The sequence below is a fragment of the Aedes albopictus genome, chromosome 1 (assembly GCF_035046485.1).
Source record: "Aedes albopictus strain Foshan chromosome 1, AalbF5, whole genome shotgun sequence".
Lineage (NCBI taxonomy): Eukaryota > Metazoa > Arthropoda > Insecta > Diptera > Culicidae > Aedes > Aedes albopictus.
Genome location: NC_085136.1, coordinates 338,059,091 through 338,086,969, shown reverse-complemented (window position 1 = coordinate 338,086,969; position 27,879 = coordinate 338,059,091). Strand labels below are relative to the sequence as shown.

Here is a 27,879-nt window from a genome sequence, read left to right as displayed (position 1 = left end):
AAGTCATGGTTTGCTTGTCCCTAGCTCGTCGCTATCTCCCACAATAACCTGTTAACTTGTTTTATGAAGTTTGACAATGGAATAGGTTCAAAAAATTACATTACTGAACAATGGACTGATGCGATCTGAGCTTCTTGAACGTCACTGTTATATCGAAAGTTCAGAAGTTCCACCGAAACTATTCGAATTTGAATTTTATCGGAATTAAATGGTTAATTGGGCATATTGTGTCCCTCGATACCCAGCATTGTTCATTGTTTCGGTAGACAGATACAATCTGGTATAAAACAATCTGTCAATCGGCAATTCTGGAGATTTCCATTGTTTCCCTCTTATGAGTGTTCGTCGCGCCCACAGTCCTCGTAATGTCGTTTGTCCGTCGAAACATGTCCCGAATAGCAGCGATCCGTTCGAATCCTGGAGCTACTACTGCTACTGGTGGCCGCGCTTCCTTGAATGGATCGCGTATTTCGACAACTTCCGATTCCGGACGGCACCAGCGGTTGGAAGAACAGCAGACGCTGTTTGGATCGACGAGCGGTGATATAGAGACTGTTGGCTTTGAGCGGATCGGAACGACTCATGCTTCATGGTATGTGTTTGGGGTGTTTTGTTTGGATGAAGTTTTAGGTTAATGTTGAGGACTTTTTCAGGATTCAGCTGATATTTTCCATGGTCCTTACCATGACAGGATTCATCTTTGCTTATCACGGTTGCTACAGTGGGAATGAATGTCCAGGTTACTACATGTTGCTGTATCTGAGGGCCCTATTTTGGGTGGCCACCTATGTAAGACTTCTCCTAAATACAAGGTGGTGTTGGCATTGTAAGCTCTTAACTCGATTCTAGGTCATTCATCTCTACATGAAAAACAAACATAACCGATTGAAACTCTTGGGATATCACAAATTTCTCCGGATAACCCATCGGCAGAAGAAGGCTCCTCTACAACTGGTATCGCTGTCGAATCTGCTCATTCTAACAATCCATACAGCGGTTCTGGAGTTTTACGGGACCAACTTCATCAACGATTGCTACGTAAAAGGTCTTTCGTTGACCTTGTTTCTCAGTATTTGGTGTCTCGTAGAATGTATGATTTTGACGTACATTCACATCACGTACTTTGGTAAGTAGAACTGTTGAACAATGCTCCGCATTCTTGAAGCGAATTCACCTTTCTCCAGTCAAGGTACGCGTCTTCAACACCATGCGGAGTCCACCGGATGCCCTGACCAATTCTTCGGCCGAAATACGCCGCAATGCTCATCATAGAGTCTCGGCAGAGGAACTCATCAATCAACAGTTTCTGATGATCGTCAAGATGATGGATGATAACCGCCATCTGCAGGACAAAATCCGTGAAGTTCGTGCTGCAGCCCATTTGATCAACAGTGAATCGACGCATCTCTCGCTGGCTGAACAGTCCTTGTTAGGTTTCTGAATGGTTGTCTGTTTCCAATTGAAAGTTGTGATTCTTTTTGTTCTAATTGCAAATAAAACTCAGTGTATCTTCTATTTGATTCTGGTGACACGCGTTTTACTGTTTTACACAGACATAAATACTGCACGACTACATAAACAAGACGATTCTATAGCATTCTTCGGAAAGCTGTACCCATAACAAATTACAAACGAAGTTCAGACACGGATTTCCGAAGAATTTTATACAATCAACGAAACCTCATACTAACCTATGTTTATCCAACAACACAAAGATCTGATTGTTCACACACCGGAAATGCTGCTTAATGCTATTTATACATCGTCAGCAAAGCTTTCCAGTACTTCGCTGTCGCAGAACTTTGAACTACTTTTACCAAACGAATCCACCGAGTAATTGCTGAGTTTGCTTCCACTCAAACTTCGATGTTTATCGCTCAAACGATAGGCTGGATCTTGATGCTGATGTCCACTAGCTGCTCTTCCACAGCCAGACGATTCACGCTTCTTCGATCCCTTCTTTCCACCTTTCGCAACGCTCTTCTCCAGCGTAGTCTTGCGAAAGAGTGGATCTAGGTCTTTGTCGCCGGTCATACAACGATGTGCCACGTGGCCCAATCGAGGCCCCCACTGTGGTGGTCCTTCCAACAAGAGCGGCGCTGCCTTCACTCGCTGTCTCATCAGCTCCATGTTGACAGCGTGCTCCTCCTGTCGCAGCTTCTGCTCTGCTCGACGCGTCGCCAGACGGAGGTTCAGCTCCTCCTGGTGAGTTTGACTGGAAAAGATAGAAGGTATGAAACATCCGTGTTCTTTCAACATGAGTTTACAACATACTCCAAATTCAGGTTCTGAAAGGCTTGCGATCGCTTAACGCCCCAATGGAACCGTGGCGACTTCTTTATGCTCACACTGTCCTCTAGATTGAGCTCGCGCAGCTTCTTTCGGCACCACTCGGTGCGTAGTGTTGCGGCTAGGTTTGGCCTGTTCACCGGATAGATGGGCGCCGGATTACTGCTAGGTGGATGAGCATCCACCGTTGTACTGTAGCTCGAGTTACTCGATGGATACAGAAGCTGCAACGATCTCTCATATTATCCTCTATGTTCATACAAACCAATCCTCGCTGAACTTACCTTAGCTGACGCCTTCGGCTGCGACGGCGACGTTGGCTGCCCGAACACGTTGCCCACGCTGGCGAAGTAGTTGGCGCATTTCTCTTCGACGCTTTTCTTCCGCTTTGCGCTTCGCTTCGACTTGCGCTGTTTTCGCTTGCTCTTCTTCGGTGAGGCATCATCCTCCATGCTACGAAGTAATGCGCTGTTCTTGCGTAGCTGCTTGTCTCGGCGGGCCATCGACGGAGGTAAGTGCGATTGCTTCATCAACTCTTCGGCCCGGATACGTTTGGTCATGTTGCGGAAGTAGTCCTCTTCCCACATCTTGAAGTAGAAATAGTTGCTGAACAGGTTCTTGGGGCATGGTTTCGCTTTGAAGGTGGTTGGTTTGTGCTCTGTTTCGAAACCGGTAGTGAGGAGTGCCGGAGACGAGAGACTACGGCTTAAGCAGCGGTTATTCGGACGGTTGAGACGTTCGCTGAAGTGAAACGGTTTGATCTGCGACTGCAGCTCGATCTCTGAGTTGAGTTTGGCCAATTGATTGCGGTATTCCTGATCAGCCATGATGGTGTTGAACAAAGGAATACGCGAAGTTATCGGAATCGGATTGGCTTTTATGGTATTAGGAATCGGTTTATTGAGAGTTTCCTTCGAGGAAAATGCATTCTTGCTCGCAATGAGCAGCTCTTGTAGTGTTCGCTCCTCCTCTTCTCGTTGAGTCATTTTGTACGGCTGAGGAACCGTGATTTTCGAATAGTCTCGAATTGGGGAAGCCGATTTGCAACGTAAGTTTCGTTTTACGTATCGATCATAGCGTTCGACGAAATCCGAATTGACGGGTGTGGTACATGTCGAGGCGTTCTTGGTACTGTCCTCGTGGTCGGAAACAAAGGGCGTACCAGCACGGAATTTCCTGCGAGAGGTTCTACCCTCTGATTCGTTGTCTTCTTTGGTTGTTTCAATACGAACCGATTTGGCGGATCCCTTCCGTGCTCCGTTAAGGATTCCTGTGGTTGCAGGCGGAGATTTACTCCACGAGTGGAGGGATTCATTGTCTACAGTTTGCTCGACAGGTTGAACAGAAGGTTTGTTTTCTCTTCTGACGCACCTGTTCTCGTAGCCATTTGAACAAGTAAATCTCAACTCGTGTTGCTTCTTACGAAGTGTATTAAGTTTGCAGTAGAATTCATCGTTGGGCAGATGGTGCAGGTCTTCATAATCCGGAATACTATCGTAGAACTTAACCAAGGATTGGAAGTTATCGGTTTCTTTTCTAAGCTGGTGCGTGATTGAGCAACACTTGGTACGTCGTTGATGACCTGTCCTGGCCAGGGGACACTTGCTGTTGGCCTTTTTTCGAGTTATCATGTTCAGATTATCTTGGGCCTGGGGGTCATCTTGACCGCGATCCAAGCTACACTGTGGAATCAGATACGACGGATTAGGATGTTTAGTTCTCGGACTCAAAGGCTTCTTGATGCAGGAATTCGCAAAGACTGATCGTCCGTGGCCGGACATCTTAGGATTGTTTCACAATGTGCGCTTCAGTTTTGGCATTTTAACCAGAGTAGATTCCGGAATTTCCTACAAAATAAGAACAAAAGAATTTTCCACTGCTGCTATTTGGAAGAAAAATTTGTTTGTATTTACAGCAGTTCCCTGGCAACGGAACTGCTATTTTGAAGCAGCAGGAAACCATCTTGCCCGCCTTGCGATTGCGCCTGAACGGCTACCTTCCGCAGATTCTATCGCGTTCTCATTCCAGATTGTCGTCGAAGCGGGCAAGAGAGCGTCCGGCAATCTGTTTTCTTCCAAGTTTTGTTTTTATCTGCTCGTTCTGAACCCGCTCGCCACCAGTTGAGTGGAGTCGGTCGTCGCGAGTAGACGTGTTTTTCGGTAGCAGCTAGTGATTGCAAACAAAGTGTATAATACAGTGTGCAGTGTTTCTTCAGGTGTTGTGTATGTATTGGTCGTGCAGCTCAACGACTACCAATAATAGCCTCGACGCTTTGGAGGATTAATCGAAAATTTTCACCACAGCTAGTTCATCCATTCATAAACACTATCTTTGCGCGAGACGAATGACGAATCAACAGTAGAATAATCGGCGAGAATTACAATCATGAAGTGCTGGCGCAGTAGGCTGGTGGTAAATGTTTTGATACTACTGGCGATAACCCTAGCGACGGTAGTGCGTTGCCAGGATGAACAGCAGGCGACGACGGACGTGGCCGATGGAGGTACCGCAGCAGGCGCTGATGATGTGAAGGTAAGAGAGAGAAATGCATGTACCTATAGAAAAAATCATCACTCTGTAATCTCTGTCGATTAATTAAATGCTAAACCGCTTTGCTAAACAGCTGTGGAACGGTAGATAGCTTTTTTCCTAGAATTTTGAGTTGAACTTGGGGCAATGTAGTACCTAGGTACAAGTTGTTGTTCACATCGATATAGGAAATGTTGGAACAATCTTCGATATGGCTTCAGTTGCGTCTTTGTTTGAAGGTCTTCCACTATCCTACGCATAAAGATAGGTGGCACATACGTAAGAGTCAATCTTCAGGAAGGTGTTGTCAACACAGTAGTATTATTCTAGAAAGTTGACATCATTGAACTGTATCTGCGATCGTATCAATAACTCTGAATGACTCACATTGGTTTCATTTTAGGATGTTAATTGATAAAGATGTCCATTACAATGTTTACCGATTGCTTTGATGAACATAGGCTACGAGAGTATTGTCCGTCCAAGTGTGTTCGAAGAAGTCCCGGTTTAAGACGCCACCGAAATGTTTGATGATCTCATTATACATTGTTTCTTTGTGAGAGCTTTTTTCTGTGTCTTTTGGAGACTCCCTTTCGAGACGATAACGAGCATTTTGTGGCATTTAGCACGTTTGTTGTATATTCACCTAGGCTAGCCTGCTGTTGGTTTACTTTGCGCTTTTTGTGATCGATGCTAACGTGTTTATTGCGCTGCTGGTCACAGTAGTCAGTCTGTACGCTGTACCATGTGAGTTGACTATAGCTGACGAAGCGTAAACAGTTTGAGTCTGTCGTTTATGAATTCACGGTGTGTCTGGTAGAACAAATTTATTACAAAAAAATGGGCATCGCTAATTTTTACGCTACGTGAAAGTTGACGCTACCAGCTTTCATTCAAGCCCAACATTGAAATATTCCATCGGGGGAACTTTTTCATACAAAAATTGGGTATGTTTGTTAAGTAGAAATAGGGATTAATTTGGAACCGTGCATTTTGTATGGGGAAAAACAGTATTCTGAAAAAGTTGTTCGGGATCCCTCGGTGGATTTTTTTGAGGGACCCTGCGAATGAAAGCTGAAAGCCTCTGTTTTTGAATAGCGAAAAATTTGACGATGCCTATTTTTTTGTTATAAACTTTTCCCATACACACGCCGTGAATTGCTCGATTGTTGACACCGCTATGAATGCCATTTTCTGCAGAAGGAAAAGAAATGCTTTTTGTGAGAACTATGCAGTTGTGTCGTTGGAATTGTTACGCATAAGTGTGCTGACTTATGACTTGCTGTTGGCACCCCTTCAAGAGCTCCTTCTGGGATTTCACAGGAATTTCATCATTCATATCTTCGCGGTTTCTCCACAAAGTTTTTTAGACTTCTCCAGGAGTTTCTTATGGGATTTCCGGAGTGTTCTTTGTAAGATTTTCCGGGTTTAATTACGCTTACTGCAGAAGTTCCATCTGGGATTCACCAAAGAAGTGTTTCTGAGATTCATAAACAAATTCCATTTGGAATTCCACCAGGAAATCCTCCTGGAATTCCTGAAGAGATTCCTTCCGAGATTTCTAAAGGAGTCCAGGATTCCCACACGTGTTCTTGTACGAGTTCTATTCATAGTTTCTTCTGGGATTCCTCCATAGTTTTCCTTTGAGATTACCTGGAGTTTCTTCCGTAATCCTTCCAGCAATTTCACCCGGGATTTCTTCCGATATGCCTCCAGAAGGATTGCTTCAAGAATTCATTGCGGAATTCCTTCTGGCAGAGATGTCCATATCCTCAGTGTGGGATAGAGAAATAGAAAATACACCACTCACGCTGTGCATCTGAACAGGAGCCCTTCTCTTATATGTGGATCCACCACTGCGATTCGGATGCGCGCAAGCTTGGTGGGTAGAAATAAATCTCTTAGCTCCCTGAGCACTAGGCCACACAACAGTGCGGCGAGAGCGATTTAAAATTCTCTTCGGTGAAAGTGTAAAAAATCACCCGGGCGCGCGCTCCAGTGAGGTTTTTGCGCCAGAGTGCGCGCTGCGGTGAAACACCGGAGAGTTCTCGCCCCGGCGACACCATGGTGATAATTCGGAGACTGCTGGGTGAAAACACGGGAGAGCGCCGGAGAGCGATGCGCGCGAAAGAGTGAGCCACACTCGATCCAAGGCGGACGAGCAAGAGCACTCACTAGCGCTTGGTCTACCTACCACCCAAAACAAGAGAAACTGGCTTCTTGGTGTGGTGAAAAATGTTCCTATCCCCAGTGTGGTCGATAAACTGACGCCGCAGTGAATCGCTACGGTGAAATGCCATCTCTGCCTTCTGGAGCTTATTCCGAAATTCCTTCAGGAAGTCCTTCCAGGATTCCACCACAACTTCTCCAGGGGTTCCTTATAATATTTCGTCGAGCAATTCTTTCTGAGATTCATCTAGAGAATCCGTTCTGCTATCCCTCAAGAACTTTCACCTATATTCCTCCAAGAACTTCTTCCGGGATTCCTCCAGTAACTCTTTCAGGGATGCCCTTTCAGGAATCACATCCTGAATTGCTTCAAGAACTCTTTACAGGATTCCTGCAGGAATTACCCTGGGAACCCCTTCAAGAATCTCTTCCGGGATTCCTCCAGAACTACTTCCGGGATTCCTCCAGAACTACTTCCGGGATTCTTTCGGGAATTCTTTCCGGTAATCCCCCAAGAACTTTCTCCTATATTCCTCCTATATTCCTCCAAGAAGAGTGTGCTGACTTATGACTTGCTGATGGCACCTCTTCAGGAGCTTTTTCTGGAATTTCACAGGAATTTCATCATTCATTTCTTCGCGGTTTCTCCATAAAGTTCTTTAAGGACTTCTCCAGGAGATTCTCCTGGGATTTCCGGAGTGTTCCGGGTTTATTTAGGATTCCTGCAGAAGTTCCATCTGGGATTCATCAAAGAACTGTTTCTGAGATTCATAAACAAATTCCATTTGGGATTTCACCAGGAAATCCTCCTGGAATTCCGTAAGAGATTTCTTCCGAGATTTCTAAAGGAATCCATTTTGTAATTCCTCCAGAAGTTCCGTCTAGGATTCCCACACGTGTTCTTGTAGGAATTCTATTCATAATTTCTTCTGGGATTCCTCCATAGTTTTTTTGCTGAGATTACACCTGGAGTTTCTTCAGGAATTCTTCCAGCAATTTCACCCGGGATTTCTTCCGAGATGCCTCCAGAAGGATTGCTCCAGGAATTCATTGCGGAATTCCTTCTGGAGCTTATTCCGAAATTCCTTCAGGAAGTTCTTTCCAGTATTCCACCACAACTCTTCCAGGGGTTCCTTATAATATTTCCTCAGCAATTTTTTTTCTGAGATTCATCTAGAGAATCCGTTCTGCTATCCTCCAAGAACTTCCACCTTTATTCCTCCAAGAACTTCTTTCGGGATTCCTCCAGCAACTATTTCAGGGGTTCCCTTAAGAATTACTTCCTGAATTGCTTCAAGATCTCTTTTCTGGATTTTTGCAGGAGTTACCCTGGGAACCCCTTCAAGAATCATTTCCCCAGAACTACGTCCGGAGTTCTTTCGAGAATTCTTTCCGGTAATTCCCCAAGAACTTTCTCCTATATTCATCCAAGAACTTTTTTTCTGGGATTCCTCCTGCAGCTCCTTCAGGGATTGATTCCTGAAGGAATCTTGAAACGAGTTCCTAGTGATATTTTGGAAGGAGTTTCTGAAAAAATCCATTAACTCTTGGAAAAATCTCATAATTGCGAGCATTTCCTGGGAATATATCGGAACTAATTTCTGAGAAATCCCAGAAGAAGCTCATGGAGGCATCCTCCAGCAAGTCATAAATCAGAACATTTTCCCACTCACGTGAACCCCACATTGAACTCCATGGGACGAAATCAGATTTTCATGGGTCGTTTGATGGATTTAAAAAGAGCGGTTCGCGAGTGCGGAAAAGTGTGCTGACTCCAGGAGCTCCTTCTGGGATTCCCAGAGCGTTCTGTATGATATTTTTCCGGGTTTATTTAGAATTTCTTCTTCAGAAATTCCATCTGGGATTCACCAAAGAACTGTTCCTGAGATTCATAAACAGGTTCCATTTGGGATTCCACCAGGAAATTCTCCTGGAATTCCTTAAGAGATTCCTTCCGGGATTTCTTGAGGAATCCATTCTGTAATTCCTCCACGTGTTCTTGTACGAGTTCCATCCATAGTTTCTTCTGAGATTCCTCTGAGATTACACCTGCAGATCTTTCAAGAATCCTTCCAGCAATTTCAACCGGGATTTCGCCTGGAATTCCTCCAAAAGCTCTTTCCGGGATTGCCTCTGGAATTCTTTTTGAGATTCCTTGTACAGCTCCTTCCGAAATTCCTTCAGGAGGTCCTTCCAGGATTCCACCGCAACTCCTCCAGGAATGTAGACTTAGCAAAACGTTAAACTACACAAAAATAAAAATTAAAAAAAAAACAACTCCTCCAGAGGTTTCTTAGAATATTTCTTCAGCAATTCTTTTTAAGATTCATCTAGAGAACCCTTTCGGCTACTTGCGAGATTCTCCTTCCAGGGTTTAACCAGGATTTTTTCAGGAATTCCCTCTAGGATTTCAACAGGGGCTCCTTTCTGGATTCCTCGAAGTTCGAATTCTTTTGGGAACTCCTTCCTAGATTCTTCAGAGAACTTCCTCCGGTATTCCTATAGATCTATAAGTTATTTCCGGAATTGCTTCAGGGATCCTCCGGGAACTCCTTCCGTGATTATTTGAGAAGCTACTTCCAATATTTCTTCAGAAACTGCTTCCAAGACTCCTCTAGGGAATTTTCTCTGGATTCCTCCGGGCGCTTCTTGTGGAGTTCCAGCATATCTTTCTGGAATTCCACTAGGAGTTCATTGTGGAGTTGTCCCAAATGTTCGCATTGGAAATCCTCCAGAAGTTCGTTGGGGAATACCTCTAGAAGTATTTTAAGGAATTTCTCCTAGAGTTATTCCCAATGGAATTACTCTAGGGGATCGTTATGAAGTTTCTACAGATGAAGGAATTCCTCCAACATTTTTTTATGGAACTCCTCTAGCAGCTTCCTTTCTGGTTTTCTCTGGAATTTCAGAAAGAATTCCTGGAAAGGATTCCTGGGGGCATCCCAAATGGAACCTTTTCAGGAATCTTAGCAGAAATTCCTGGATGAAACCAACAGGGAACTTTTGAAGGAACCCCAAGAAGAAGCTCAGATGGAGTTCCTTGAGGCATCATAGAAGGAACTCCTGGAATACATTTCTGAAGAAATTGCTGTGGTAATTCCAGAAGGAATTTCTAATGAAATCTCGGAGTGAATTTGAAGAGAACTTTTAGGAAGACATTTCTAGAGGAATCCAGGAACTCCTGGAGAAATCTCAGAGGGTATTGCCTCAACAATCCGGAAATAATCTCTGGTGTACGGTCAGGAGGAATACTGATAAGAGCTCATGGAGGAATCATAGATGAAACTTCTGAAAGAATCCTAGATAAACTCCCGTAAGAATCTCACAAAGAACTCCTTGAGAATCCCAGAAGAAGTCCTGGAATAAGTTTGAGGAGAAACCACAAAGGAATTTCTGAAAGAATCCTGGATGGAACTCCTGTGCTGGAACCCCATGACGCCCATGGCTATAGGTTATAAAAAACTCCGGGTGTCTTTTTATCAATAATAACGCCAGCCATTGGTCGTCGGCTTCGAAAACTATTTCGCTTAAACAATTCGTCGTTGTAACTAGCTTGTCGAGGCACATTCCTCCAGAGGCTTCTTATAATATTTCTTAAGCAATTCTTTTTGAGATTCATCTAGAGAATCCTTTCGGCTACTTCCGAGATTGTCTTTCCAGGGTTCAACCAGATTTTTTTCAGAAATTGCCTCTAGGATTTCATCAGAGGCTCCTTTCTGGATTCCTCGAAGTATTTCTTTTGGAATTCTTTTGGGAACTCCTTCCTAGATTATTCCGAGAACTTCCTCCGGTATTTTATAAATCCTTTCCGAAATCGCTTCAGGGATCCTCCGGGAACTCCTTCCGTGATTATTTGAGAAGCTGCTTCCAATATTTCTGCAGAAACTTATTCCAAGACTCCTCTAGGGAATTTTCTCTGGATTCCTCCGGGTGCTCCTTGTGAAATTCCAGCATACCTTTCTGGAATTCCACTAGGAGTTCATTGTGGAATTGTCACAAATGTTCGTATTGGAAATCCTCTAGAAGTTCATTTGGCGAATACCAGTAGTATTTTAAGGAATTCCTCCTAGAATTATTCCCAATGGAATTACTCTAGGGGATCGTTATGAAATTTCTGCAGATGGAGGATGTCCACCAACAATTTCTAATGGAATTCCTCCAGCAGCTTCCTTTCTGGTTTTCTCTGGAATCTCAGAAAGAATTCCTGGAAAGAGTTCCAGGAGGCATCCCAAATGGAACCTTTTTAGGAATCTTGACAGAAATTCCTGTATGGAACCCACAGAAAACTTCTGAAGGAACCCAACAAGAAGCTCAGATGGAGTTCCATGAGGCATCATAGAAGGAACTCCTGGAATACATTTTTGGAGAAGAAATTTCATGGAGGAATCTCAGAAGAAATTGCTGTGGTAATTCCAGAAGGAGTTCCCAATGGAATCTCGGAGTTAATTTGAAGAAAGCTTTTTAGGAAGGCATTTCTAGAGGAATCCAGGTACTCCTGGACCAATCTCAGAGGGTATTGCTTAATCATTTCGTAAAGAATCTTTGGTGTACGGTCAAGATGAATCCTGATAAGAGCTCCTGGAGGAATCCCAGATGAAACTTCTTAAAGAATCCTAGATAAACTCTCGAAAGAATCTCACAAAGAACTCCTTGAGAATCCCAGAAGAAGTCCTGGAGTCCTCGAATAAATTTAAGCAGAAACCTCGAAGGAATTTCTGGAAGCATCCCGGATGAAACTCCTGTGCTAGAACCCCATGACGCCCATGGCCATAGGTTATTAAAACTCCGGGAGTCCTTTCATCAGTAATGACGCCACCCGAATAAAAAATACAGTAGAAAAACCGAATGTTGTATTGTAACAGTACTATTTAAAACCATATTTTTACAATAGAAACCACTGTAAAAATAAAAATACAAAAACAATAAAATGTAATGTGGAACACCATACAGTAAATTGTAAATAAGATTTTTACAATATACTATACGGGTTGTTAAGTATCGTAACAATATAAAAAAATATTTTTCTCCATATATATTTTTTTGCAAAACCATACATTATATTGTAAATGAATTGTTATAAATACCGATACGTGGGTTTTAATAAACCGTACATTGTATGGTACACATATGGTTTCAAACAACAAAATGTACCGTAAATATATTGTTTAAATGTATACATTTAATTAAATGGTTTTGGAATGGTTCTCTTTTGTTATGTTGTATTGGTTTACATTACATAAACCATGTAATGTTATATTATCTTGTCATTTTCCTCCTGTTAATGGCATCTTAGGCTTACTAGCATTATGAGAATGCGCTTTGGGAATTCTCCAGAGCGTTTTGGATAACCCTTCATATATTGTTTATGCAGTTGAAAATCGGAATTTTTGACACGCGAAAATCGATTTTTTTTTTCCTAAACCGTGTGTCGGACGTACGTCGGGCATAGTGCGCTGGATAGTAGGCCAGGTCCGCTGTCCAGCGCACTATGCCCGACGTTAGGTTTCACGTATGGATTTTGAGAAAATTCGAATGTCGGGTGTGGGAAAACTTCGGGTTTCAACCGCGACGACAATATTGTCGGGCCGCCACCAAACCGGACTTCGCACAATCAAGTCGCGACGCGACCCAACTCGCGACGTTTTTTAATCATGTCAAAAGTAGTGCGTATCCTTCCTGTTGTTGTCAGCAACACAGCGCACGAGATGCGAAACAGTTGCGACACTTGTGGACCAAGAAAATTACAATTTTTGATTGAATGTCGGTCTTAATTCCAACCAGATAGACAATATTGGATCGCCCACGTCTAAGTCTGAGTCGAGGTCTGAGTAGTCTCTGATTGCATTAACAGTTGAAGCTTAGGCTCCCATGCCCCACCAGCCAGATAACCGGGTTTCGCAAACTAAGCATTACTTGTGGCAACACTTTGAGCGGCATGATGGAACTATGCCGAGCGCGCTAAGCATTATTAGACCACTAATGTAGTTGCATGAAGTGGGTGACGAGGTACATAAGTATCATTACAGCGTGTTTAACCGTTATTGCAATATTGAGGCTCCAGTTTGACTAAAGTTTGCAATACACGTATGTATTTAACAACTCATTAGAAAACTGTCAAGTTCGATTCAAGTATAAGTTAGGTTAAGAAGCGAACCCACAGACGAACCTATATTAAAATTTCTTTCAGTATTCAGTCCAGTCCATATGTTAAAGATGGCTCTACGTCAAAGATAAAGTTCGTCAATCGTATTCCTCTCATCGCACTCTACATACCTAGCTCGCCATATCTCTTGGATCTGCGATTCTTAAGACATCTGGTTTACTACTTATTTAAACATTTTATTGACTTTAAATTGATGTTTCAACTTATTCACTTTTTTCTTTCCTCTCCTTTGCATCATAAAAGTCACAAACATCAACAAAACAAAGCACGGAAAAAATCTAAAACTGAATAAATAATTAAAAATGCACGGAAAAATAATGTTTCGGAAAAGTGAATGGTTCAAACGTAAGAAAAACAGTATAATATAGTGTTACATAAAAATCGAATGTAAATGTATAGTAGCTACAATGTGCGAAGCTTTCAGTGAACCTTTTAATTACAATATACATTATTGTAGCTGGTACACTGTATGGTGCAGGAATGGTTTTCACTAAACACCCTATGGTTAGTTTTTATCCGGGCAGCCATTGGTCGTTAACTTCGAAATCTATTCCGCTTAAACAATGCTTCATTGTGACTAGCTTGTCGACATTTATTTTTAACAAAAAGACACGGACACGTTTAATGCTTCCAGTGAGCTATTCGCTCTTTGAAGGAAGCACGACACTAGACAACGGACTAGCATGCAACACCCAGTGGCACAGCCGAAAACTCAATTGAGGCGCACACTTCAAGCTTGGCCGACGTTAACCTGTCCTACGGTCTTCTCGATTGACCGTCATCCGTGGAATGCCTTATGAAGACAACAGCAGTCCCATGCTTCCTTCGCAGTTATTGCTCGTTGAACCAGGCTGTAGTTGTTCTTCTCGATGCTCAGGCATATTGTCGCCAACATCATTTTATCGAAATCCGGATCGACAGCTTGATCTTGAGGCGGTTTCACATAGCAAACGGTGATGATTGTAGTTTTGTCACTCTCGCATCCTCTCGATGGCCGGTAAATTCAAGGGATTTCCAACGATACGTACACTTCCAGTTAATCGCCCGCTACTTCCTGCGGCTGCTCCGGCTTTCTGGACCTTTATCTGTCGAATAAGTCGTCTTCGCAAATACTCCAGAATTCCAGACTAAGGATATTCTGGGCCCATAACCAATTGTTATGGAAGTTAAACAATGAATAAATATATTTTTCAACTATAGGGCACTGCAAGCCGCCATTGCATGCCGTGAAAAATTTATTCAGCTTTCGGACTTCGGGATTTTTTCGAGAAATTCTTCATTATTTATCCACATTTGTTCCAGGGATCCCCCAGGAGTTTCTTGTGGAATTCTCATGGTGTTTTTGATGTGATTCTTCCGGGGGTTTATATAGGATTCCTTTAGAATCATATTCGGAGCTCCATCTTAGATTCCTCCAGAAACCAGAAGGAACTTGCTGGAGTATTTCCTCAAAGAAATCCTGTAGGAACTGCAAGAAGAATGCCATCAATAAAAACTCCAGGAGGAAGTGCTCAAAATACTCCCTAATAAAGTCTTAGAGGATGTCCATTAGAAGCATCTGAAGTAATTCCAGAATGAACTTCGGCAGGAATTCCAGCGGGACCTGCAGGAATTTCGAACGGATCTCTTGGAAGAAACCAAGAGTTCCTAGGTGAATCCTGTGAACAGTCCTGAAGAAAGCAGTTTCTGACAGAATTCTAGAAGAATTCCTCGGAGGAATCCCGGCTAGAGTTCCTAAAGGAATCCCGGAAAAAGTTCCCGAAGGAATTCACGAGGGAGTTCCTGAAAAAAAAAACTCCAGAAGCAATTCCTGACAGAATCGCAGAAGAAACTCCCGGAATTATTGAAGTAGTTCCAGAAGTTGTTACTGAAGGAATCCTGGAAAATCCCGGAGAACTTGGAGGAATACTGAAAGAAGTTCTTGTAGGATTTCTGGAAGGATCTCAGGAAGATTTCCTGAAGAAATCCCAGAAGGAACTCCGGGTGGAATCACGTATGAAGTTCCTGGGAGGAATCCCAGACGGAATTTTAAAAGTAGTTTCTGTAAAAATCTTGAAGAAATCCCCGAGAGACCTCCTGGATGAATCCCGGAAAAAATCACGGGTGAAATTGCTGGAATTCCCAGGTATATTTTGCAGGAACATCTTCTGGAAGTCTTGAAAAAAAAAACTTCTAAAGATATTCCAAAAGAAACTGCTGAGGAAGGAATTCCTGAAGGACTTCTGGAATTCCTGCAAGGAATATAAGAAGCAATCCTGAAATTAGTTGCTGGAGGAACCGTTTAGAAATCTCAGGAAGGATAACAGAGGAAACTTCTGAAGGAATCCCAAGCACGATCTCAGATTGAACTTCCTCAGGAATCACAGAAGGAAATTCTTGAGGAATCCTAGAATAAAATTGAGAAGAAACCACAAAAAAAATCTAGGAGGAATCTCAGGAAAAATGCTGGGGTAATCCTAGAAGGAGTTCCTGGAGGAATGTAGGAATTAATTTCTAGACAAATTTCGGAAGGAATTTCGTAAGAATTTACGAACCCCTAACGTAATCTCAGATGGTATTTTTTAGAAATCCCAGAATTCCCTGCAAGAATCTGGCGAGTACTTCCTGGAGGAATCATGGCAAAAGCTCTTGAAGGAATCCCAGACGGAACCTTTAGGAATCTCAGGAGAAACTCCAGGAAGAACCCCCAAAGGAAACTTCTGAAGGAATCCTCAACAAACCCTGGGCAGAATCTAATCAAGAACATCCTGGGAACCCTACAAGAAACTCCTGGAGATGTAGAAGTCCGAATCGTCAACTTAAGGCCACGAAACGTCAAACACTTAGAAAAAAAAATCTAACATTCGAATAGGTCGTATGTTGACTGTGATTCCTATACAGATACGACCTGTTCAAATCGAACGCCAGAATTATGTTAGCAAAGCAACTACGGCATGCAGTGCGCTATTGATTAGGCTATAGCAACCGCAACCTCTAGTTGCTAACGGTTACAAGGGCTATTGATGAAGTCGTAGGTTACTTCAATGAACACGCTTCAACAGTTTGCGTTTTTGTGTAGGTAATGTTGTTTCTACCCTATTTGTCCGAAAAAAAATCGCTGTCGCCTGTAAAAATCGCGTTGGTTTTGCAGGAGCGATAATACATTTTGTTTGAAATCTCTGTTTCGCAAATACAGCTGTTTGTGGCTTATTTAGTTTGTCAATCGTTTTTTTTTCTGAACGCACTTGTCGTATTGAATTGCAAACACTTTCTAAAATAATGCAAAGTCCGGAATAGGATAAACAAAAAGTTTAAAAAAGATTTTGTGTGGTGTTATTATGAAGTGAAAGCCCGTTATTTACTTTTAGATCATCATCCAACGCACCATGAGGATTGCTATAGATATGTCGGATTCTCTTCAAGCATGATGTAAGAAAAATAGTGATAGCGCACATGTTAAGCCTTACAAAACCACTGCACTGGAGGCGTGGGCGGGATGAAGAAACTTTACACATCGAGTAGTCCACTGTCTTCTAGAAACGTCATGATCACAATTTAAATGAGAGGCACCGGCACTACCAAGCCTTCTTTGATTACACAAGAGATTGAATGTACCGTAGCCAAGAGCTCCATAACATGCAAATTACAACTCAATAATGCAGATTGTTTGTAGCACAACTACGCCAGCAGAATCACGTTCCTTTTAGAAAGGAAGCTCCCTCATTCCACAGTTCTGTTCTTATCAAGAAGACACTTCCAATCTCTATCTATTGTCGTTCTCACGGGGAATGAAGAAGGGGAAAATGGAAGTGACGACTGTTCTTATTTTGCGCGAACTCCGCGAGAATGTGCTCCTATAATGCCCTAATTTCTTCTACGGTGCTCCTCACTCACTCATCAGCCAGCTGTGTTGCCGATGACTTATTGCTGCCGGTTTGATAACGCGGGATCACGACGGAATGATCTCATTCAAAGACTACTGTGGTGCTCCATCGCTATGACAATATCTGCACACAGAAAATTAGCCGAATTTTAGCACAATTAGTAGTCTGTGTATGGACTACTTTGACGGGGAATTTTATGGAATCTAGTAGGTACGCGTTGATTTGCTGAATTTGATCAAAAATTTGCATTGGTTTCGCAAGTACTTGACCACAATTCGATCGTTGTGATCAATTTACAGCGTTTAATTTAATGCGATCGTCACTCGTTTATACTGCGGTGACCCCATGGACTGACCGCAGAATTTGTTGAATTGAATTCAATTGAACTTGGCTACTTTTTTTGAAAGAAAAAGGTTGTTTGGTCGAGAAGCCGATTTGCGCTGATTTGCGAGAAAACAGAACAGACTTATATGTAGCGCGATTGTATTGACACACGAAGCGAAATGTAGAACGAGAGAGTTCTGTTTGCTGGCGAGGAAGCTAATTAGTATCAACGGCATCATTTTTTATTTGCATTGCAAACAACGCATTTGATTGAACGTGACGATCGACAACAGTAGCCGCTGGGTATTGGATGATGATTCTATTTGCAAAGCGTCTATATCGGCAGTTGCTTGATGTGCTCATCTAAAAGCAATGACTCATATATCATACCGGTTTAGCCGGCTGTTCGACGTAGCCATTATCACCAAAACAGGTTGCTACGATTTAACGCACTTTTATTCCCTCTCGTCAGGATTACTTGATCAGCGGACTCCGTCTGGAACACGAACTCGTAAAGGAGCAGGCTGTGAGTTTTGAAGGATTTTTTTTGTCAAGGCATACTTTGTTACGGTATTCCATAACTTATCTTCCCGTTATCTCATCTGTGACGTTGTTATAAACAAAGTACGTCGCCAAAGGCATTCACCCAAGCATGACTAATAAGTTACGGTTCTTAATTACAAACGTACGGCGATTGCCGTGGGACTGTTACATCCCTTATCAGGTCATAAATTCGATTTTATATAAGTCGCGTGGTCAACAAAATCCACCACTGATAACCCAATAAACAAACTCAGTTGCATGTTGTTGAACTGAATGGGACGATTATCTTTATTCTTGTGCACACGTGCTTATCCTTCTCATCCCGGCGTTTTTGAAAAGCAACGGTTGTTCTCTGTATCACTGTTATTCACACAACAGCTACGTTACGTATTAGTGGGAGTTCCAGTCCATTTACCGCCAGTACATTAATATATGTTTTTTATTCATCAAAAATCCGGATCATCAAAACCTCATTTGTGCAGTAACTTCCGTGTGTAGCCCCCCGAAGTGTTCTCTTCGATAGCATGTGGGGAGGATGTCATCAACAGCCCTTGGCCCTTTCCGAATTTCCCGTAGATTTTAATCGCGTAATACACGTGACTTCATCATGCAACCAACCGAAACGACGCGCGCTTAACTAACCTACCTCTCCAGCACATGTAGCTCTAACTAATTGCCACTGGGTTTCGTTGGACAACTAATCCCCAATTCATTCAGGATCGATGAATCACATCCGTATTCGCTTCAACAGGACGATCCGTCTACTCGGACGAGCGGCGAAAGCTTCGTCGCCATCCACGTAGATGCACTGGGTACTAAGGAGCAACTGCGGCCGTCTCTACGTGGTCTGTCGTACATTGCTATAAGTTTCCTGCCGAAGGATTTGACCCTGCAGGAAGTCCTATCGGCAACTAGAGAAGTTGTCGCTGGAGTTCGCTACGAACTGGTAGTCAAAGCCTTAGATCCTGAACAGTTAGAAGTGTTTTGTAAGCTAACTGTCCTTGAGAAACCCTGGTTAACCACGGAGAGCGGTGACAAGTACCGTATATTGGAGTACACGAACTGCACATCCGGAGAGGATACTACCGAAACGACTGAAGTCGTGACAAAGCTGAATCCCATTTTTGATCCAAATGTGCGATCTCAGCAAGAGATGAATCCATCCAGGTTCAAAGATTTAGTGAGTCAGATTATTATCGAGAAGAAAGTCGCGGAAAGCAGTTCTGCAGCTCCAGAGCCGTCTTCTTCTACCACAGAGCACCCAACAACTCCTGTATTGAGCGAATCCTCCAAGGATGTCCTCGATCAGTTGTTCATGTTTGGCAGCGAAGCTCAACCACCCAGGAGGATTGCAACGGATACCAACGAGGGTGACCGAACTGTCGATGAAGAAGTTATAGTTCCGAAACGTGTACAACCACCTCAATCGGACTTGACAATAACGGAAACACCATCGCCGGAAACGACAACCATGTCGCTTGATCAGCAGGTACAATCAACGTTCGAAGAAGTGTTCAAAACCCATCAGGAGATCCAGAAAGCATTGGACGAAGTCATTAAACGAGGCGGTGGCCGAGACGTCCAGCAAAAGTACGAACCAGTGTTCGCCTCACTTCTGCAAAAGGTCAAAACGAGTATCGATAACTACTATCGAACTGTCAACCCAGGCGGAGGTGATGCCAACGTAGATACGGCGGCGTTCGTCATCAGAGATAGCATGACGCTTGCGCAGAGCGCCACTCCAGCAAAGCCGGACGATAACCATAACTCTTCCGAGAGCAACGATCTGGACGATCAACAGCAGCAGCAGGTGATTCAACTGGACTTTGATGTACTCCCGACACAACCTACAGAGACTCCACCGAAGATCGACTCGGTGGTGATGCACTTCAGCGATGACAGCGATGAGCAGCAGCAGCAGCAACAGGAAGATGTTCAACGACCTCAGACGCGCGAGGAGTTGATCCGCGACCTGAATGCCGATGACTCCCAGCAACGCAACAAACGTGCTCCCGATTCGCATTCTTTCGAACATGGCTATTTCAACCGCAATCCGTTTTTCGGCAGTCATTCTCACGAATCCTATGAACACCACAGACATCGGCCTTACGGATACAATCCGTACAACAACTACAACTCGTACAACCCCTACAACCCGTACAATAGTTATGAACGGTATCCGCACTTTAACCATTACCGAGGGAAACGATTTGTCGAGATGGATCTGAAAGTTGCCGATCAGAAGGAGACCACGGAAATGGAGAAGATGATCAGTGAAGCGATCGAGATGCTGGACCACATGGACGCCGATCTGTTCAAGCGGATCTTGCTGGAGGTGATCAGCGTCAAGCGAATTAACCAGTTCAGCAGTGCTGTCGAACAAAAGGGAGACCTGTACGTGGCGAGGGTCGTCACTGCCAACTCGCATTGCATCGAGGAGGTCGAGGAATCGGCCAAGTGCAAGGCACTGCTGATCGACGGCAGCAACAAGTTCTGCACACTTGAGGTTTTGTGATTTGGGACTTGGGTGGTTGAACAGTTTGATTGAATTTCTTTGGGTTGTTCTTTTGTTTCTTTTGTTTTCGTTCTCGCGACAGATTCGTGCCAAGGACAAAGAAGTGCGTCTGGTGAAGTCGGAATGCGTCCCGAACAAACTGTTGGGTGGACACCGCGAGGTGGATCTGTCCGAGCCGGAACATCAGCAGCGTATTCAGGCCGGTCTGAAGGGATACGCCAAGGGGAAGATGAGGTTAGTAGATGGGTTCCCACAAACAAAATCCAACAAACTACCGTTCAATACATTGCAGAAGTTCGCGTTTCGTCATACGCTGTGGTACGGTTCAGGTTGTTGCTGGAACTATCCATCGCTACACCGTTGATCTAGTGGACAAGGATGAACAGGTAACCAACACATGCAACGTGAAGATCTACACGCCGATACAGGACGCCCCGGAGTACACCTTCGACTGCCAGGAAGTATCCCGTCGGGTCGCCCGAGATGTGGAACGTAAGAAGCTCAGCAAAGGTCCAAAGACCGGTGCCCCAATGGAGATGACTCCGGAAGAGTTCAACAAACCGGAACATGCGGAGCGCATCCAGAGTATTCTACTGACTTCGGGGGGATCAAATACTGAGCGTAAGTATAGGATCGTTGAAGCAACGCAACAGATAGTGGCTGGTAGCCTCTTCACCTACAAATTGGTCTTCACCGACGATCCGGACAAACGAGTTTGCACACTGACCTCGCATGAGCGACCTTGGCTGAAGGAGAAGTCGCCGTCCGAAGCCAGAAAGGTATCATTCTCCTGTCCAGAGGTCAGCAACAGTCGCCCAAAGCGCTCATTCTGCGCCGGATGTCCTACGGCTTTGTCCCCGAATGATCTGCAAGACGTAGAACACAAGCAACGAGTTAACAAGATTCTTCTGGACAAAGTTGTCGGATCGCAAGGAGAACTGGAATCTCTGTCACCGGAAATCTTCAACGCTACAAGCAAAGTGGTTCAGGGTATGTTGTACACGTATTTCGTCGGCTTCAACATGCAAGGTGTCCGTCGAGTATGTGAGCTGACCGCATGGGAACGTCCTTGGCTAAGTGAGTCGGAGGCCTACAAATACACCGCTTCTTGCGTTGAACAGGAGGATTCTAATGCGATACGCAAGCGCTCCAAACGATCAGCTTTCTGTGTCGGATGTCCGACTGCCATAACTGACCTAAATGGCGGAGAACACAAGGAGCGCGTTATCAAGATATTACTCGCAAAGGTAGCTGGATCTGAATCGCAACTTAAATCCATGCAACCGGAAATCATCAATGCAACCAGCCAGGTGGTGCAGGGAACCATGTACACGTATTTCGTTGCCTACAGACTAGAGGACTCGCATCAGGTTTGCAAGCTTACTTCCTGGGAGCGGCCTTGGCTGGACGGAGCGGAGGCCTATCAATACACTGCCGAATGTGGAGCAGGACAAGGCGATTCCAACAACCTACGAAAACGTAGATCAAAGTCCAGAAGCAAACGGGCCTTCGGAAACCCTCGGGTACTGACCGAGGAAGAGTTGCAACAGGGCGAACATATCAAGCGGGTGGATGCCATTCTGGCCTCCAATCCGGGCGTTGGTGCAGCGTAAGTAGGAAAAATCTGCACTGTGTAGACCAAGTTAGTATACTAAATGCATTCCAATTCGTACATTCTTCCACAGAAGCCCGAAGATCGTCAACGGTACCGTTCAGCTGGTAGCGGGTAACAGCTATACGTACTACATTGCGTACACGGTGAACGGCGAGGAACGGGTCTGCCAGCTGAATTCCTGGGAGCGACCGTGGCTAGAGGAAAAGCAACCCGAGGAGGCTTACAAACGCACGGTAAAGTGCGACGGTACCGATGAGAGCTCGGTTGCTCGGGCACGTCGTCATGCCAAGAAAACCGGCGCTTCCAATGAACTGTCCGCCGAGGATCTGAAGGACAAGAGCCACGTCGAGCGGATCAAGGCCGGACTGGTGGCGTACAACACCGAAAAGTCCAAATCGTATGAGTAAGTTTTCGTTTTTTTGTTTATCAATTTTCCTAGCGATATTCGGTGGCTGTACCAAGGCGTTTCAAGACGTTTCACAAGCCTCCAAGGGTGTTTCAGAGGAGTTTCAAGAAGTTTCAGGTGATTTGAGGGAGATTTCGAACGCGTCTTAAACGTTATGAAAACCCCTAAAACCCCCTTGGAATCCCTGAAGTCCTCTAAAATACCTCTGGAACACCCCGGAAACCACCTGGAATTTATGAAACCTCATGAACACCACCTGAAATTTCAAGAACCAGGAATCCTTTAGAACTTCCTGGACATCCCTAAAACCCGTTGAAATTTCCTGAAACGCTCCTGAAACCCTCTACGCAATTGAAACTCCTTGAGCCTCTTAAAACTTTCCTGGTACACCCTTGAAACCCCTGAAATCTCATGTAAACCTCTGAAAACCCCGAAACCTGGAATACCCGGATACGACCCGGAAATGAAACACCATCACCAGAAACCCTCTAAAGCGCTACTAAAATCCACTAGAGCGCTCCTTAAACCTCCTGAAGTTCACATAAACTTAGCCCTTGGAACGCCCCTGAAATTTTCTGGAACGTCTCTAGAATTTCTTGGAACATCCTGGAACTCCCATGGAACAACCCTGGAGCCACTCTGAAACCCCTTGAAACCCTCTGGAACGTCCCTGACACATTCTGGAAAGCCCTGAGACCCCCAGAATCACTCCCGAAACTATCTGAAATCCCTTCTTGAAATGACCCTTGAAACGCTCCTGAAACCCCATGAATTGCCGATCAAATCCTCTAGAACGCCCCTTCAACTCTAGGGAGCCCCTGGAACACGACTCTATATTAGTTTCTATTTTTTTTTAATAATAAAGATTAAGGTTAAGTCTTTTTACGACATCATCAGGATCGGCAGCCATGATGGATATGTGGCTCGAAATTTCAAAATGATAATTCTCAGCAACCAAAGCGATTATCGCAATGATTGCGATGATACTTTTTGAGATTCGGAACGCGTCTGAAATTTCATGAAAACCCCTGAAATCCTCTGGATGGTTTTCCGAAACGTCTTGGAAAACCCCTGAATTCAACTAGAATGTATCTGAATCCTCATGAAAGGTCCGTTACACCACCTGAAACTTCATGAATTCCTTTAGAACCCCCTAAAACCCCCTGAAACAACTCTCAAACCCCTCTAAACTCCCTGGAACGCCCAGAAACCCCCTGGGAATTCTCTGAAATCCTCTGAGATAGTCCTGAAATGCCCCAGAAAACACCTAAAACAAACTGGAACATTTCTAAATCTTCAAGAAACGTCCGTAACACCACCCGATACCTCATGGAACTGCTTGAAACCCTCTTGAAACTCCCTGAAACGCCGCTGAAAGTCCTTTACGCCTTTGAAGCTTCTTAAACCCTGAAACTCCTAAATTCAACTAGAACAGGTCATGAAACGTCACCACCTGAATCACCCGAGATCGCCTGAGGCCCCTAGAACTGTCCTGGAACCTCCTGAAGTTTCTTGAAACTCTCTGCGTTGGCCTTGTAACAACAGGAGGTTACTCCACAGCTAAGCTTGATTTGAGGGGAGAGTCACAGAAGGTGACCCTTGCCAATGGCTATCGAGACTCTGTATTGACCTCAATCTCTAGGGGCGGCACGCAAATCCTTGTTTCTTTCGCGGACTCAGAAAAACACTTGAGATGACCTTTTCACACTCTTGTATATTTGTCCAAACTTTGTGCATTTTCTATCTTCTAGCAATCTACCTTCACTCTACTTCGCTTCATCCACTTTCTTAATACTAATCTGACCTTCTTTCTCCGGGGCCCCTTTCTCCTGCCGGCATCATCTGCCGATCCTCTCCTTCCTCGTCCTATTTCTTCTTCTTCTTCAATGTCCTTTGTGGCCTTTGCCGCCCAATCGAACCAGGATGTCTGCGACCGCAGGAGCACGGGCCTGAGGTTGGTCCTCGCGGCCTGGAGTACCGAATGGCCGAATCATCTGTCCAAGCCTTCGCCGGATGTAGCCACGTCGGAAGATGACCCATATTGGGGTAAGAGTTCACCTTCATAGTTGTGGTAAAACCTCGGGGTTCTGTGTCCTTGGAATCGCTCACACCTGATCTACAGATGTATCACACACACTTCTTGTAGGCTTTCTTGTGGACTTTATTTCTATCGATTACTTAAGCAAATGGCCGTTTCTACCTCTTCGGTCAATTGAGAATCTATCAGATCCTAATGGTCTCCTTTCGTTACCACCACCTCCTACCATTAAAGACAGAGCCATCTAGTGAGGAATTTAACAGGGTGTTGGAAGCTACTAATGTTGGCTGCGTCCTTGTCGGGTGACCAGCAAACACAAAGAATGGAAACAAACAACACAAAACACTTCGGGAAAGTGTTAATTGAACCGACGAAAGCTACACTAGACCGCGACAAAGTCTCCCAAACCTGCTGAGGGGGTACTACGAACCGTTATACCCTTGAAACGCCCCTGAAATTCCCTGGGACGACACTAAGATTCCTTGAAACATCCTGGAACGTTCATGAATCCCTATGAAACGATTTTGGAACCACTCCCAAACTCCTTCAAACCCTCCGGAACGCTTCTTGGAAAGCCCTGAGACCCCCAGGAGCACCCTTGAAACATACCTGAAATCTCTTGGAATATCCCTGGAGCACTCCATGAACGCCTCTATGCAATGCTCCTGAAACTTCCTGAGACCCCAATGGAACACGCCTCTATATTAGTCGTTTAAAATTAATTAAGACTAAGAATTACTTAATTTCTATTTATATTGGATTAGGGTTTAACGAAACTGTTCAACATTTTGGTTGTGCGAATTACCCTACAATACAATTCCCCTTTTCAGTGACTTTGAAATCGTTAAGGGATCCGTCCAGTTGGTAGCCGGTTCCCTATACAAGTACACATTCAAGGTGAAGAGCGAACCGGAAGTAGTCTGTAAGATTTCCGTATGGGAGCGCGTTTGGTTGGACACCCAGGACCAGCGTAAGTACAACGTCAAATGCGATGGAGATGACGAGCCGGAGCAGGAGCAAAAGTTGGCCGCTTCCAAGCGTTCGGCACGCTCGGTTCGCCCTCGGCAGTCCGACTCGGACGGCGAAGGTCACTACTCCAAGGGGGAAGACCATGCCCGGCATTTGTTCGAGAAGTTCAAGCTGAAGCACAGCCGCGAGTACCAGAGTAGCTTGGAGCACGAAATGCGGTTCCGTATCTTCAAGAACAACCTGTTCAAAATCGAACAACTGAACAAGTACGAACAGGGAACGGCCAAGTACGGTATTACGCACTTTGCCGATATGACCAGCGCCGAGTACAGGCAACGAACCGGTCTGGTCGTTCCAAGGGATGAAGATCGAAATCATGTGGGAAATCCCAAGGCCGAGATTGACGAGAACATGGAAATTCCGGAGGCGTTCGATTGGCGAGAGTCGGGGGCTGTTTCACCGGTAAGTTGATTAAAATCGTGTAGTGTGGTACCATTCGGCAATCTAAACATTGTTGCTTCAGGTGAAAAATCAAGGAAACTGCGGATCGTGCTGGGCTTTCAGCGTTGTCGGTAACATCGAAGGTCTTCACCAGATCAAAACCAAGGTCCTCGAGGAGTACTCCGAGCAAGAGTTGTTGGACTGCGACGCAGTCGACAGTGCCTGCCAGGGAGGATATATGGATGATGCCTACAAGTACAAACACCTTTCCCATTGTGAACTAGTTTCCGTTCAATCCCAACTTTCTTTTCCAGAGCAATCGAGAAGATCGGTGGCCTAGAGCTGGAGAGTGAGTACCCGTATCTGGCTAAAAAGCAGAAAACGTGCCACTACAACAGCACCAAGGTTCACGTCCGCGTCAAGGGTGCCGTCGATCTGCCGAAGAACGAGACGGCCATGGCCCAGTATCTGGTCGCCAACGGGCCCGTCTCGATCGGTTTGAACGCCAACGCCATGCAGTTCTACCGGGGTGGAATTTCGCACCCGTGGCGCCCGCTGTGCAGCAAGAAGAATCTGGACCACGGTGTGCTGATCGTCGGCTACGGCGTCAAGGAGTATCCGATGTTCAACAAAACGATGCCCTTCTGGATCGTCAAGAACTCGTGGGGTCCCAAGTGGGGCGAGCAGGGCTACTATCGGATCTTCAGGGGTGACAATACCTGCGGTGTCAGTGAGATGGCATCGTCGGCTGTGCTAGAATAGTGGACTCCTGTGTAGTAGGATGAAGCAGCTTGGGTCCGTTTGGGAGATGACAATAATATCTACCATTTATCTATATTTACTGTGGAATCTATTTGTCAGCGAATGTTAGTTCTAGAAAGCAATATTGAGTGTATTCTTAATCCTATGACTTATATTACTAGGTGTTCTATTTTATTTTTGACTAAATAGACAGAAGGCTGTTCCATGATTTGACGTGACACCTGGTTATAAGTAGGAAAAATGTTATCTAGGTGCATATTCGCTTAGAACTAATCAGAAATCGTCCTATGAATGTGGATATGAAAGTCATCGAAGTGTGGGTATTTCTATTATAACGTCAAACGGAAACTTACATCATAATACCGCAGGTCCGGTGCTATTCGCGGGCGGACTGGCCTTCCTTCCAACGTGTAGCTAACTCCAAATTAGACCTGTTGGATCCGGTTGTTACAACCTTTAGTGTATATAGCGTAAGTCAATCAAACTGTGTTTGAAATTTAACGAAAAACTTATTCGGTTCAAAGTTGTAAAATTCTAGATTGAGTTTAAATAAGGGCGAAAGTAACATGAGAGAGTTCTCTTCATCGTCTCTCTCTTTTGCAAATTAAAGTGACAAGATGCAAATTCAATCAAACTTTTTTACACTTAGACGCTAGATTGCATCGCAACCTAGCGATTTATGACCAAAAAGTTCAACAATACTTGCATCTTGTCACTTTAATCTGAAGAAGAGAGGGTCGATGAAGAGAACTCTCTCATGTTACTTTCGCCCTTATTTAAACTCAATCTAGAATTATTTCAGTGCATTTGCCAACACTGATAGTCGACATAACGAATCGTTGGAATGACAGATGCGCCGATAAAAGGGAAGCCGCGACGAAGCAAGCCAAGCTTCAGGCATGCTCGGTTTTGTTTGACTCGTTCTTTTTAGACAGATTTGGGAACGAACGGACGTGTTCGTGCGGCGCTCCGGCGCTGCGGCCAGTGGCAGGTTTTGCAGCCTTTTTGGATTCACGACACAACCCTCAACGACGAAGCTGAAGTTGATGCTGCCATAGAACTCCTGACAACGATAGTACCTAATGGAAACTGAAGCTGTCTCGGTCCCTGAAGTTCGGAAACGAACCTATCAAGCTGCTGAGTTCTCGGAAAGTACTCGGAAGTGATGTGTCCGCCAATTGAAATATTTTCAGAGTAAGTGAAACGTGTATAAACTAACATTTTGTCCTTGGATTTAGAGTGCATTGTCAAAT

At 44.5% G+C, this 27,879-nt stretch overlaps 3 protein-coding genes across 7 annotated transcripts; 2 read left to right on the top strand and 1 right to left on the bottom strand.

Annotated features, from left to right (window-relative positions):
• Positions 1 to 316: 316 nt before the first annotated feature.
• Positions 317 to 1,515, top strand: LOC109405205 (uncharacterized). The gene is made up of 4 exons (XM_019678218.3): positions 317 to 592; positions 654 to 789; positions 850 to 1,126; positions 1,185 to 1,515. Exons 1-4 carry the CDS (start codon positions 366 to 368, stop codon positions 1,439 to 1,441), a joined length of 897 nt encoding a protein of 298 aa, XP_019533763.3. The 5' UTR covers positions 317 to 365; the 3' UTR covers positions 1,442 to 1,515.
• Positions 1,513 to 5,615, bottom strand: LOC109412860 (protein FAM161A). 2 transcript variants are annotated; one of them, XM_062847466.1, is made up of 4 exons: positions 5,465 to 5,615; positions 2,574 to 4,136; positions 2,275 to 2,513; positions 1,513 to 2,215 (listed from the first exon to the last, which is right to left on the bottom strand). In XM_062847466.1, the coding sequence occupies exons 2-4, from the start codon at positions 4,068 to 4,070 to the stop codon at positions 1,756 to 1,758; spliced, it is 2,196 nt and encodes a 731-aa protein (XP_062703450.1). In that variant the 5' UTR covers positions 4,071 to 4,136; positions 5,465 to 5,615; the 3' UTR covers positions 1,513 to 1,755. The 2 variants fall into 2 exon arrangements, with proteins under 2 accessions (XP_062703450.1, XP_019542035.3); XM_019686490.3 differs by lacking the exon at positions 5,465 to 5,615 and adding an exon at positions 4,203 to 4,340.
• LOC109405203 (uncharacterized) lies at positions 4,383 to 26,867 on the top strand. 4 transcript variants are annotated; one of them, XM_029864498.2, is made up of 10 exons: positions 4,383 to 4,511; positions 4,593 to 4,821; positions 17,810 to 17,863; positions 18,632 to 20,386; positions 20,478 to 20,629; positions 20,688 to 22,004; positions 22,084 to 22,413; positions 25,285 to 25,885; positions 25,947 to 26,119; positions 26,179 to 26,867. In XM_029864498.2, exons 2-10 carry the CDS (start codon positions 4,675 to 4,677, stop codon positions 26,624 to 26,626), a joined length of 4,977 nt encoding a protein of 1,658 aa, XP_029720358.2. In that variant the 5' UTR covers positions 4,383 to 4,511; positions 4,593 to 4,674; the 3' UTR covers positions 26,627 to 26,867. The 4 variants fall into 4 exon arrangements, with proteins under 4 accessions (XP_029720358.2, XP_062703449.1, XP_029720359.2 ...); XM_062847465.1 differs by having other exon boundaries at positions 4,384 to 4,511; positions 22,081 to 22,413; XM_029864499.2 differs by lacking the exon at positions 17,810 to 17,863 and having other exon boundaries at positions 4,384 to 4,511; positions 22,081 to 22,413.
• The last annotated feature ends 1,012 nt before the right edge of the window (positions 26,868 to 27,879 follow it).

Bases quoted from the DNA above. Each gene is read 5' to 3' on its own strand.
- LOC109412860 (XM_062847466.1), bottom strand. From the start codon at position 4,070: ATGTCCGGCCACGGACGATCAGTCTTTGCGAATTCCTGCATCAAGAAG. The intron at 2,514-2,573 runs GTAAGTTCAGCG...AGATCGTTGCAG, and splicing joins AGCCGAAGGCGTCAGCTAAG to CTTCTGTATCCATCGAGTAA. The intron at 2,216-2,274 runs GTATGTTGTAAA...TATCTTTTCCAG, and splicing joins TTTCAGAACCTGAATTTGGA to TCAAACTCACCAGGAGGAGC.
- LOC109405205 (XM_019678218.3), top strand. From the start codon at position 366: ATGTCGTTTGTCCGTCGAAACATGTCCCGAATAGCAGCGATCCGTTCG. The intron at 593-653 runs GTATGTGTTTGG...GGACTTTTTCAG, and splicing joins GGAACGACTCATGCTTCATG to GATTCAGCTGATATTTTCCA. The intron at 1,127-1,184 runs GTAAGTAGAACT...ACCTTTCTCCAG, and splicing joins CATTCACATCACGTACTTTG to TCAAGGTACGCGTCTTCAAC.
- LOC109405203 (XM_062847465.1), top strand. From the start codon at position 4,675: ATGAAGTGCTGGCGCAGTAGGCTGGTGGTAAATGTTTTGATACTACTG. The intron at 17,864-18,631 runs GTGAGTTTTGAA...TCGCTTCAACAG, and splicing joins AACTCGTAAAGGAGCAGGCT to GACGATCCGTCTACTCGGAC. The intron at 20,387-20,477 runs GTTTTGTGATTT...TTCTCGCGACAG, and splicing joins ACAAGTTCTGCACACTTGAG to ATTCGTGCCAAGGACAAAGA.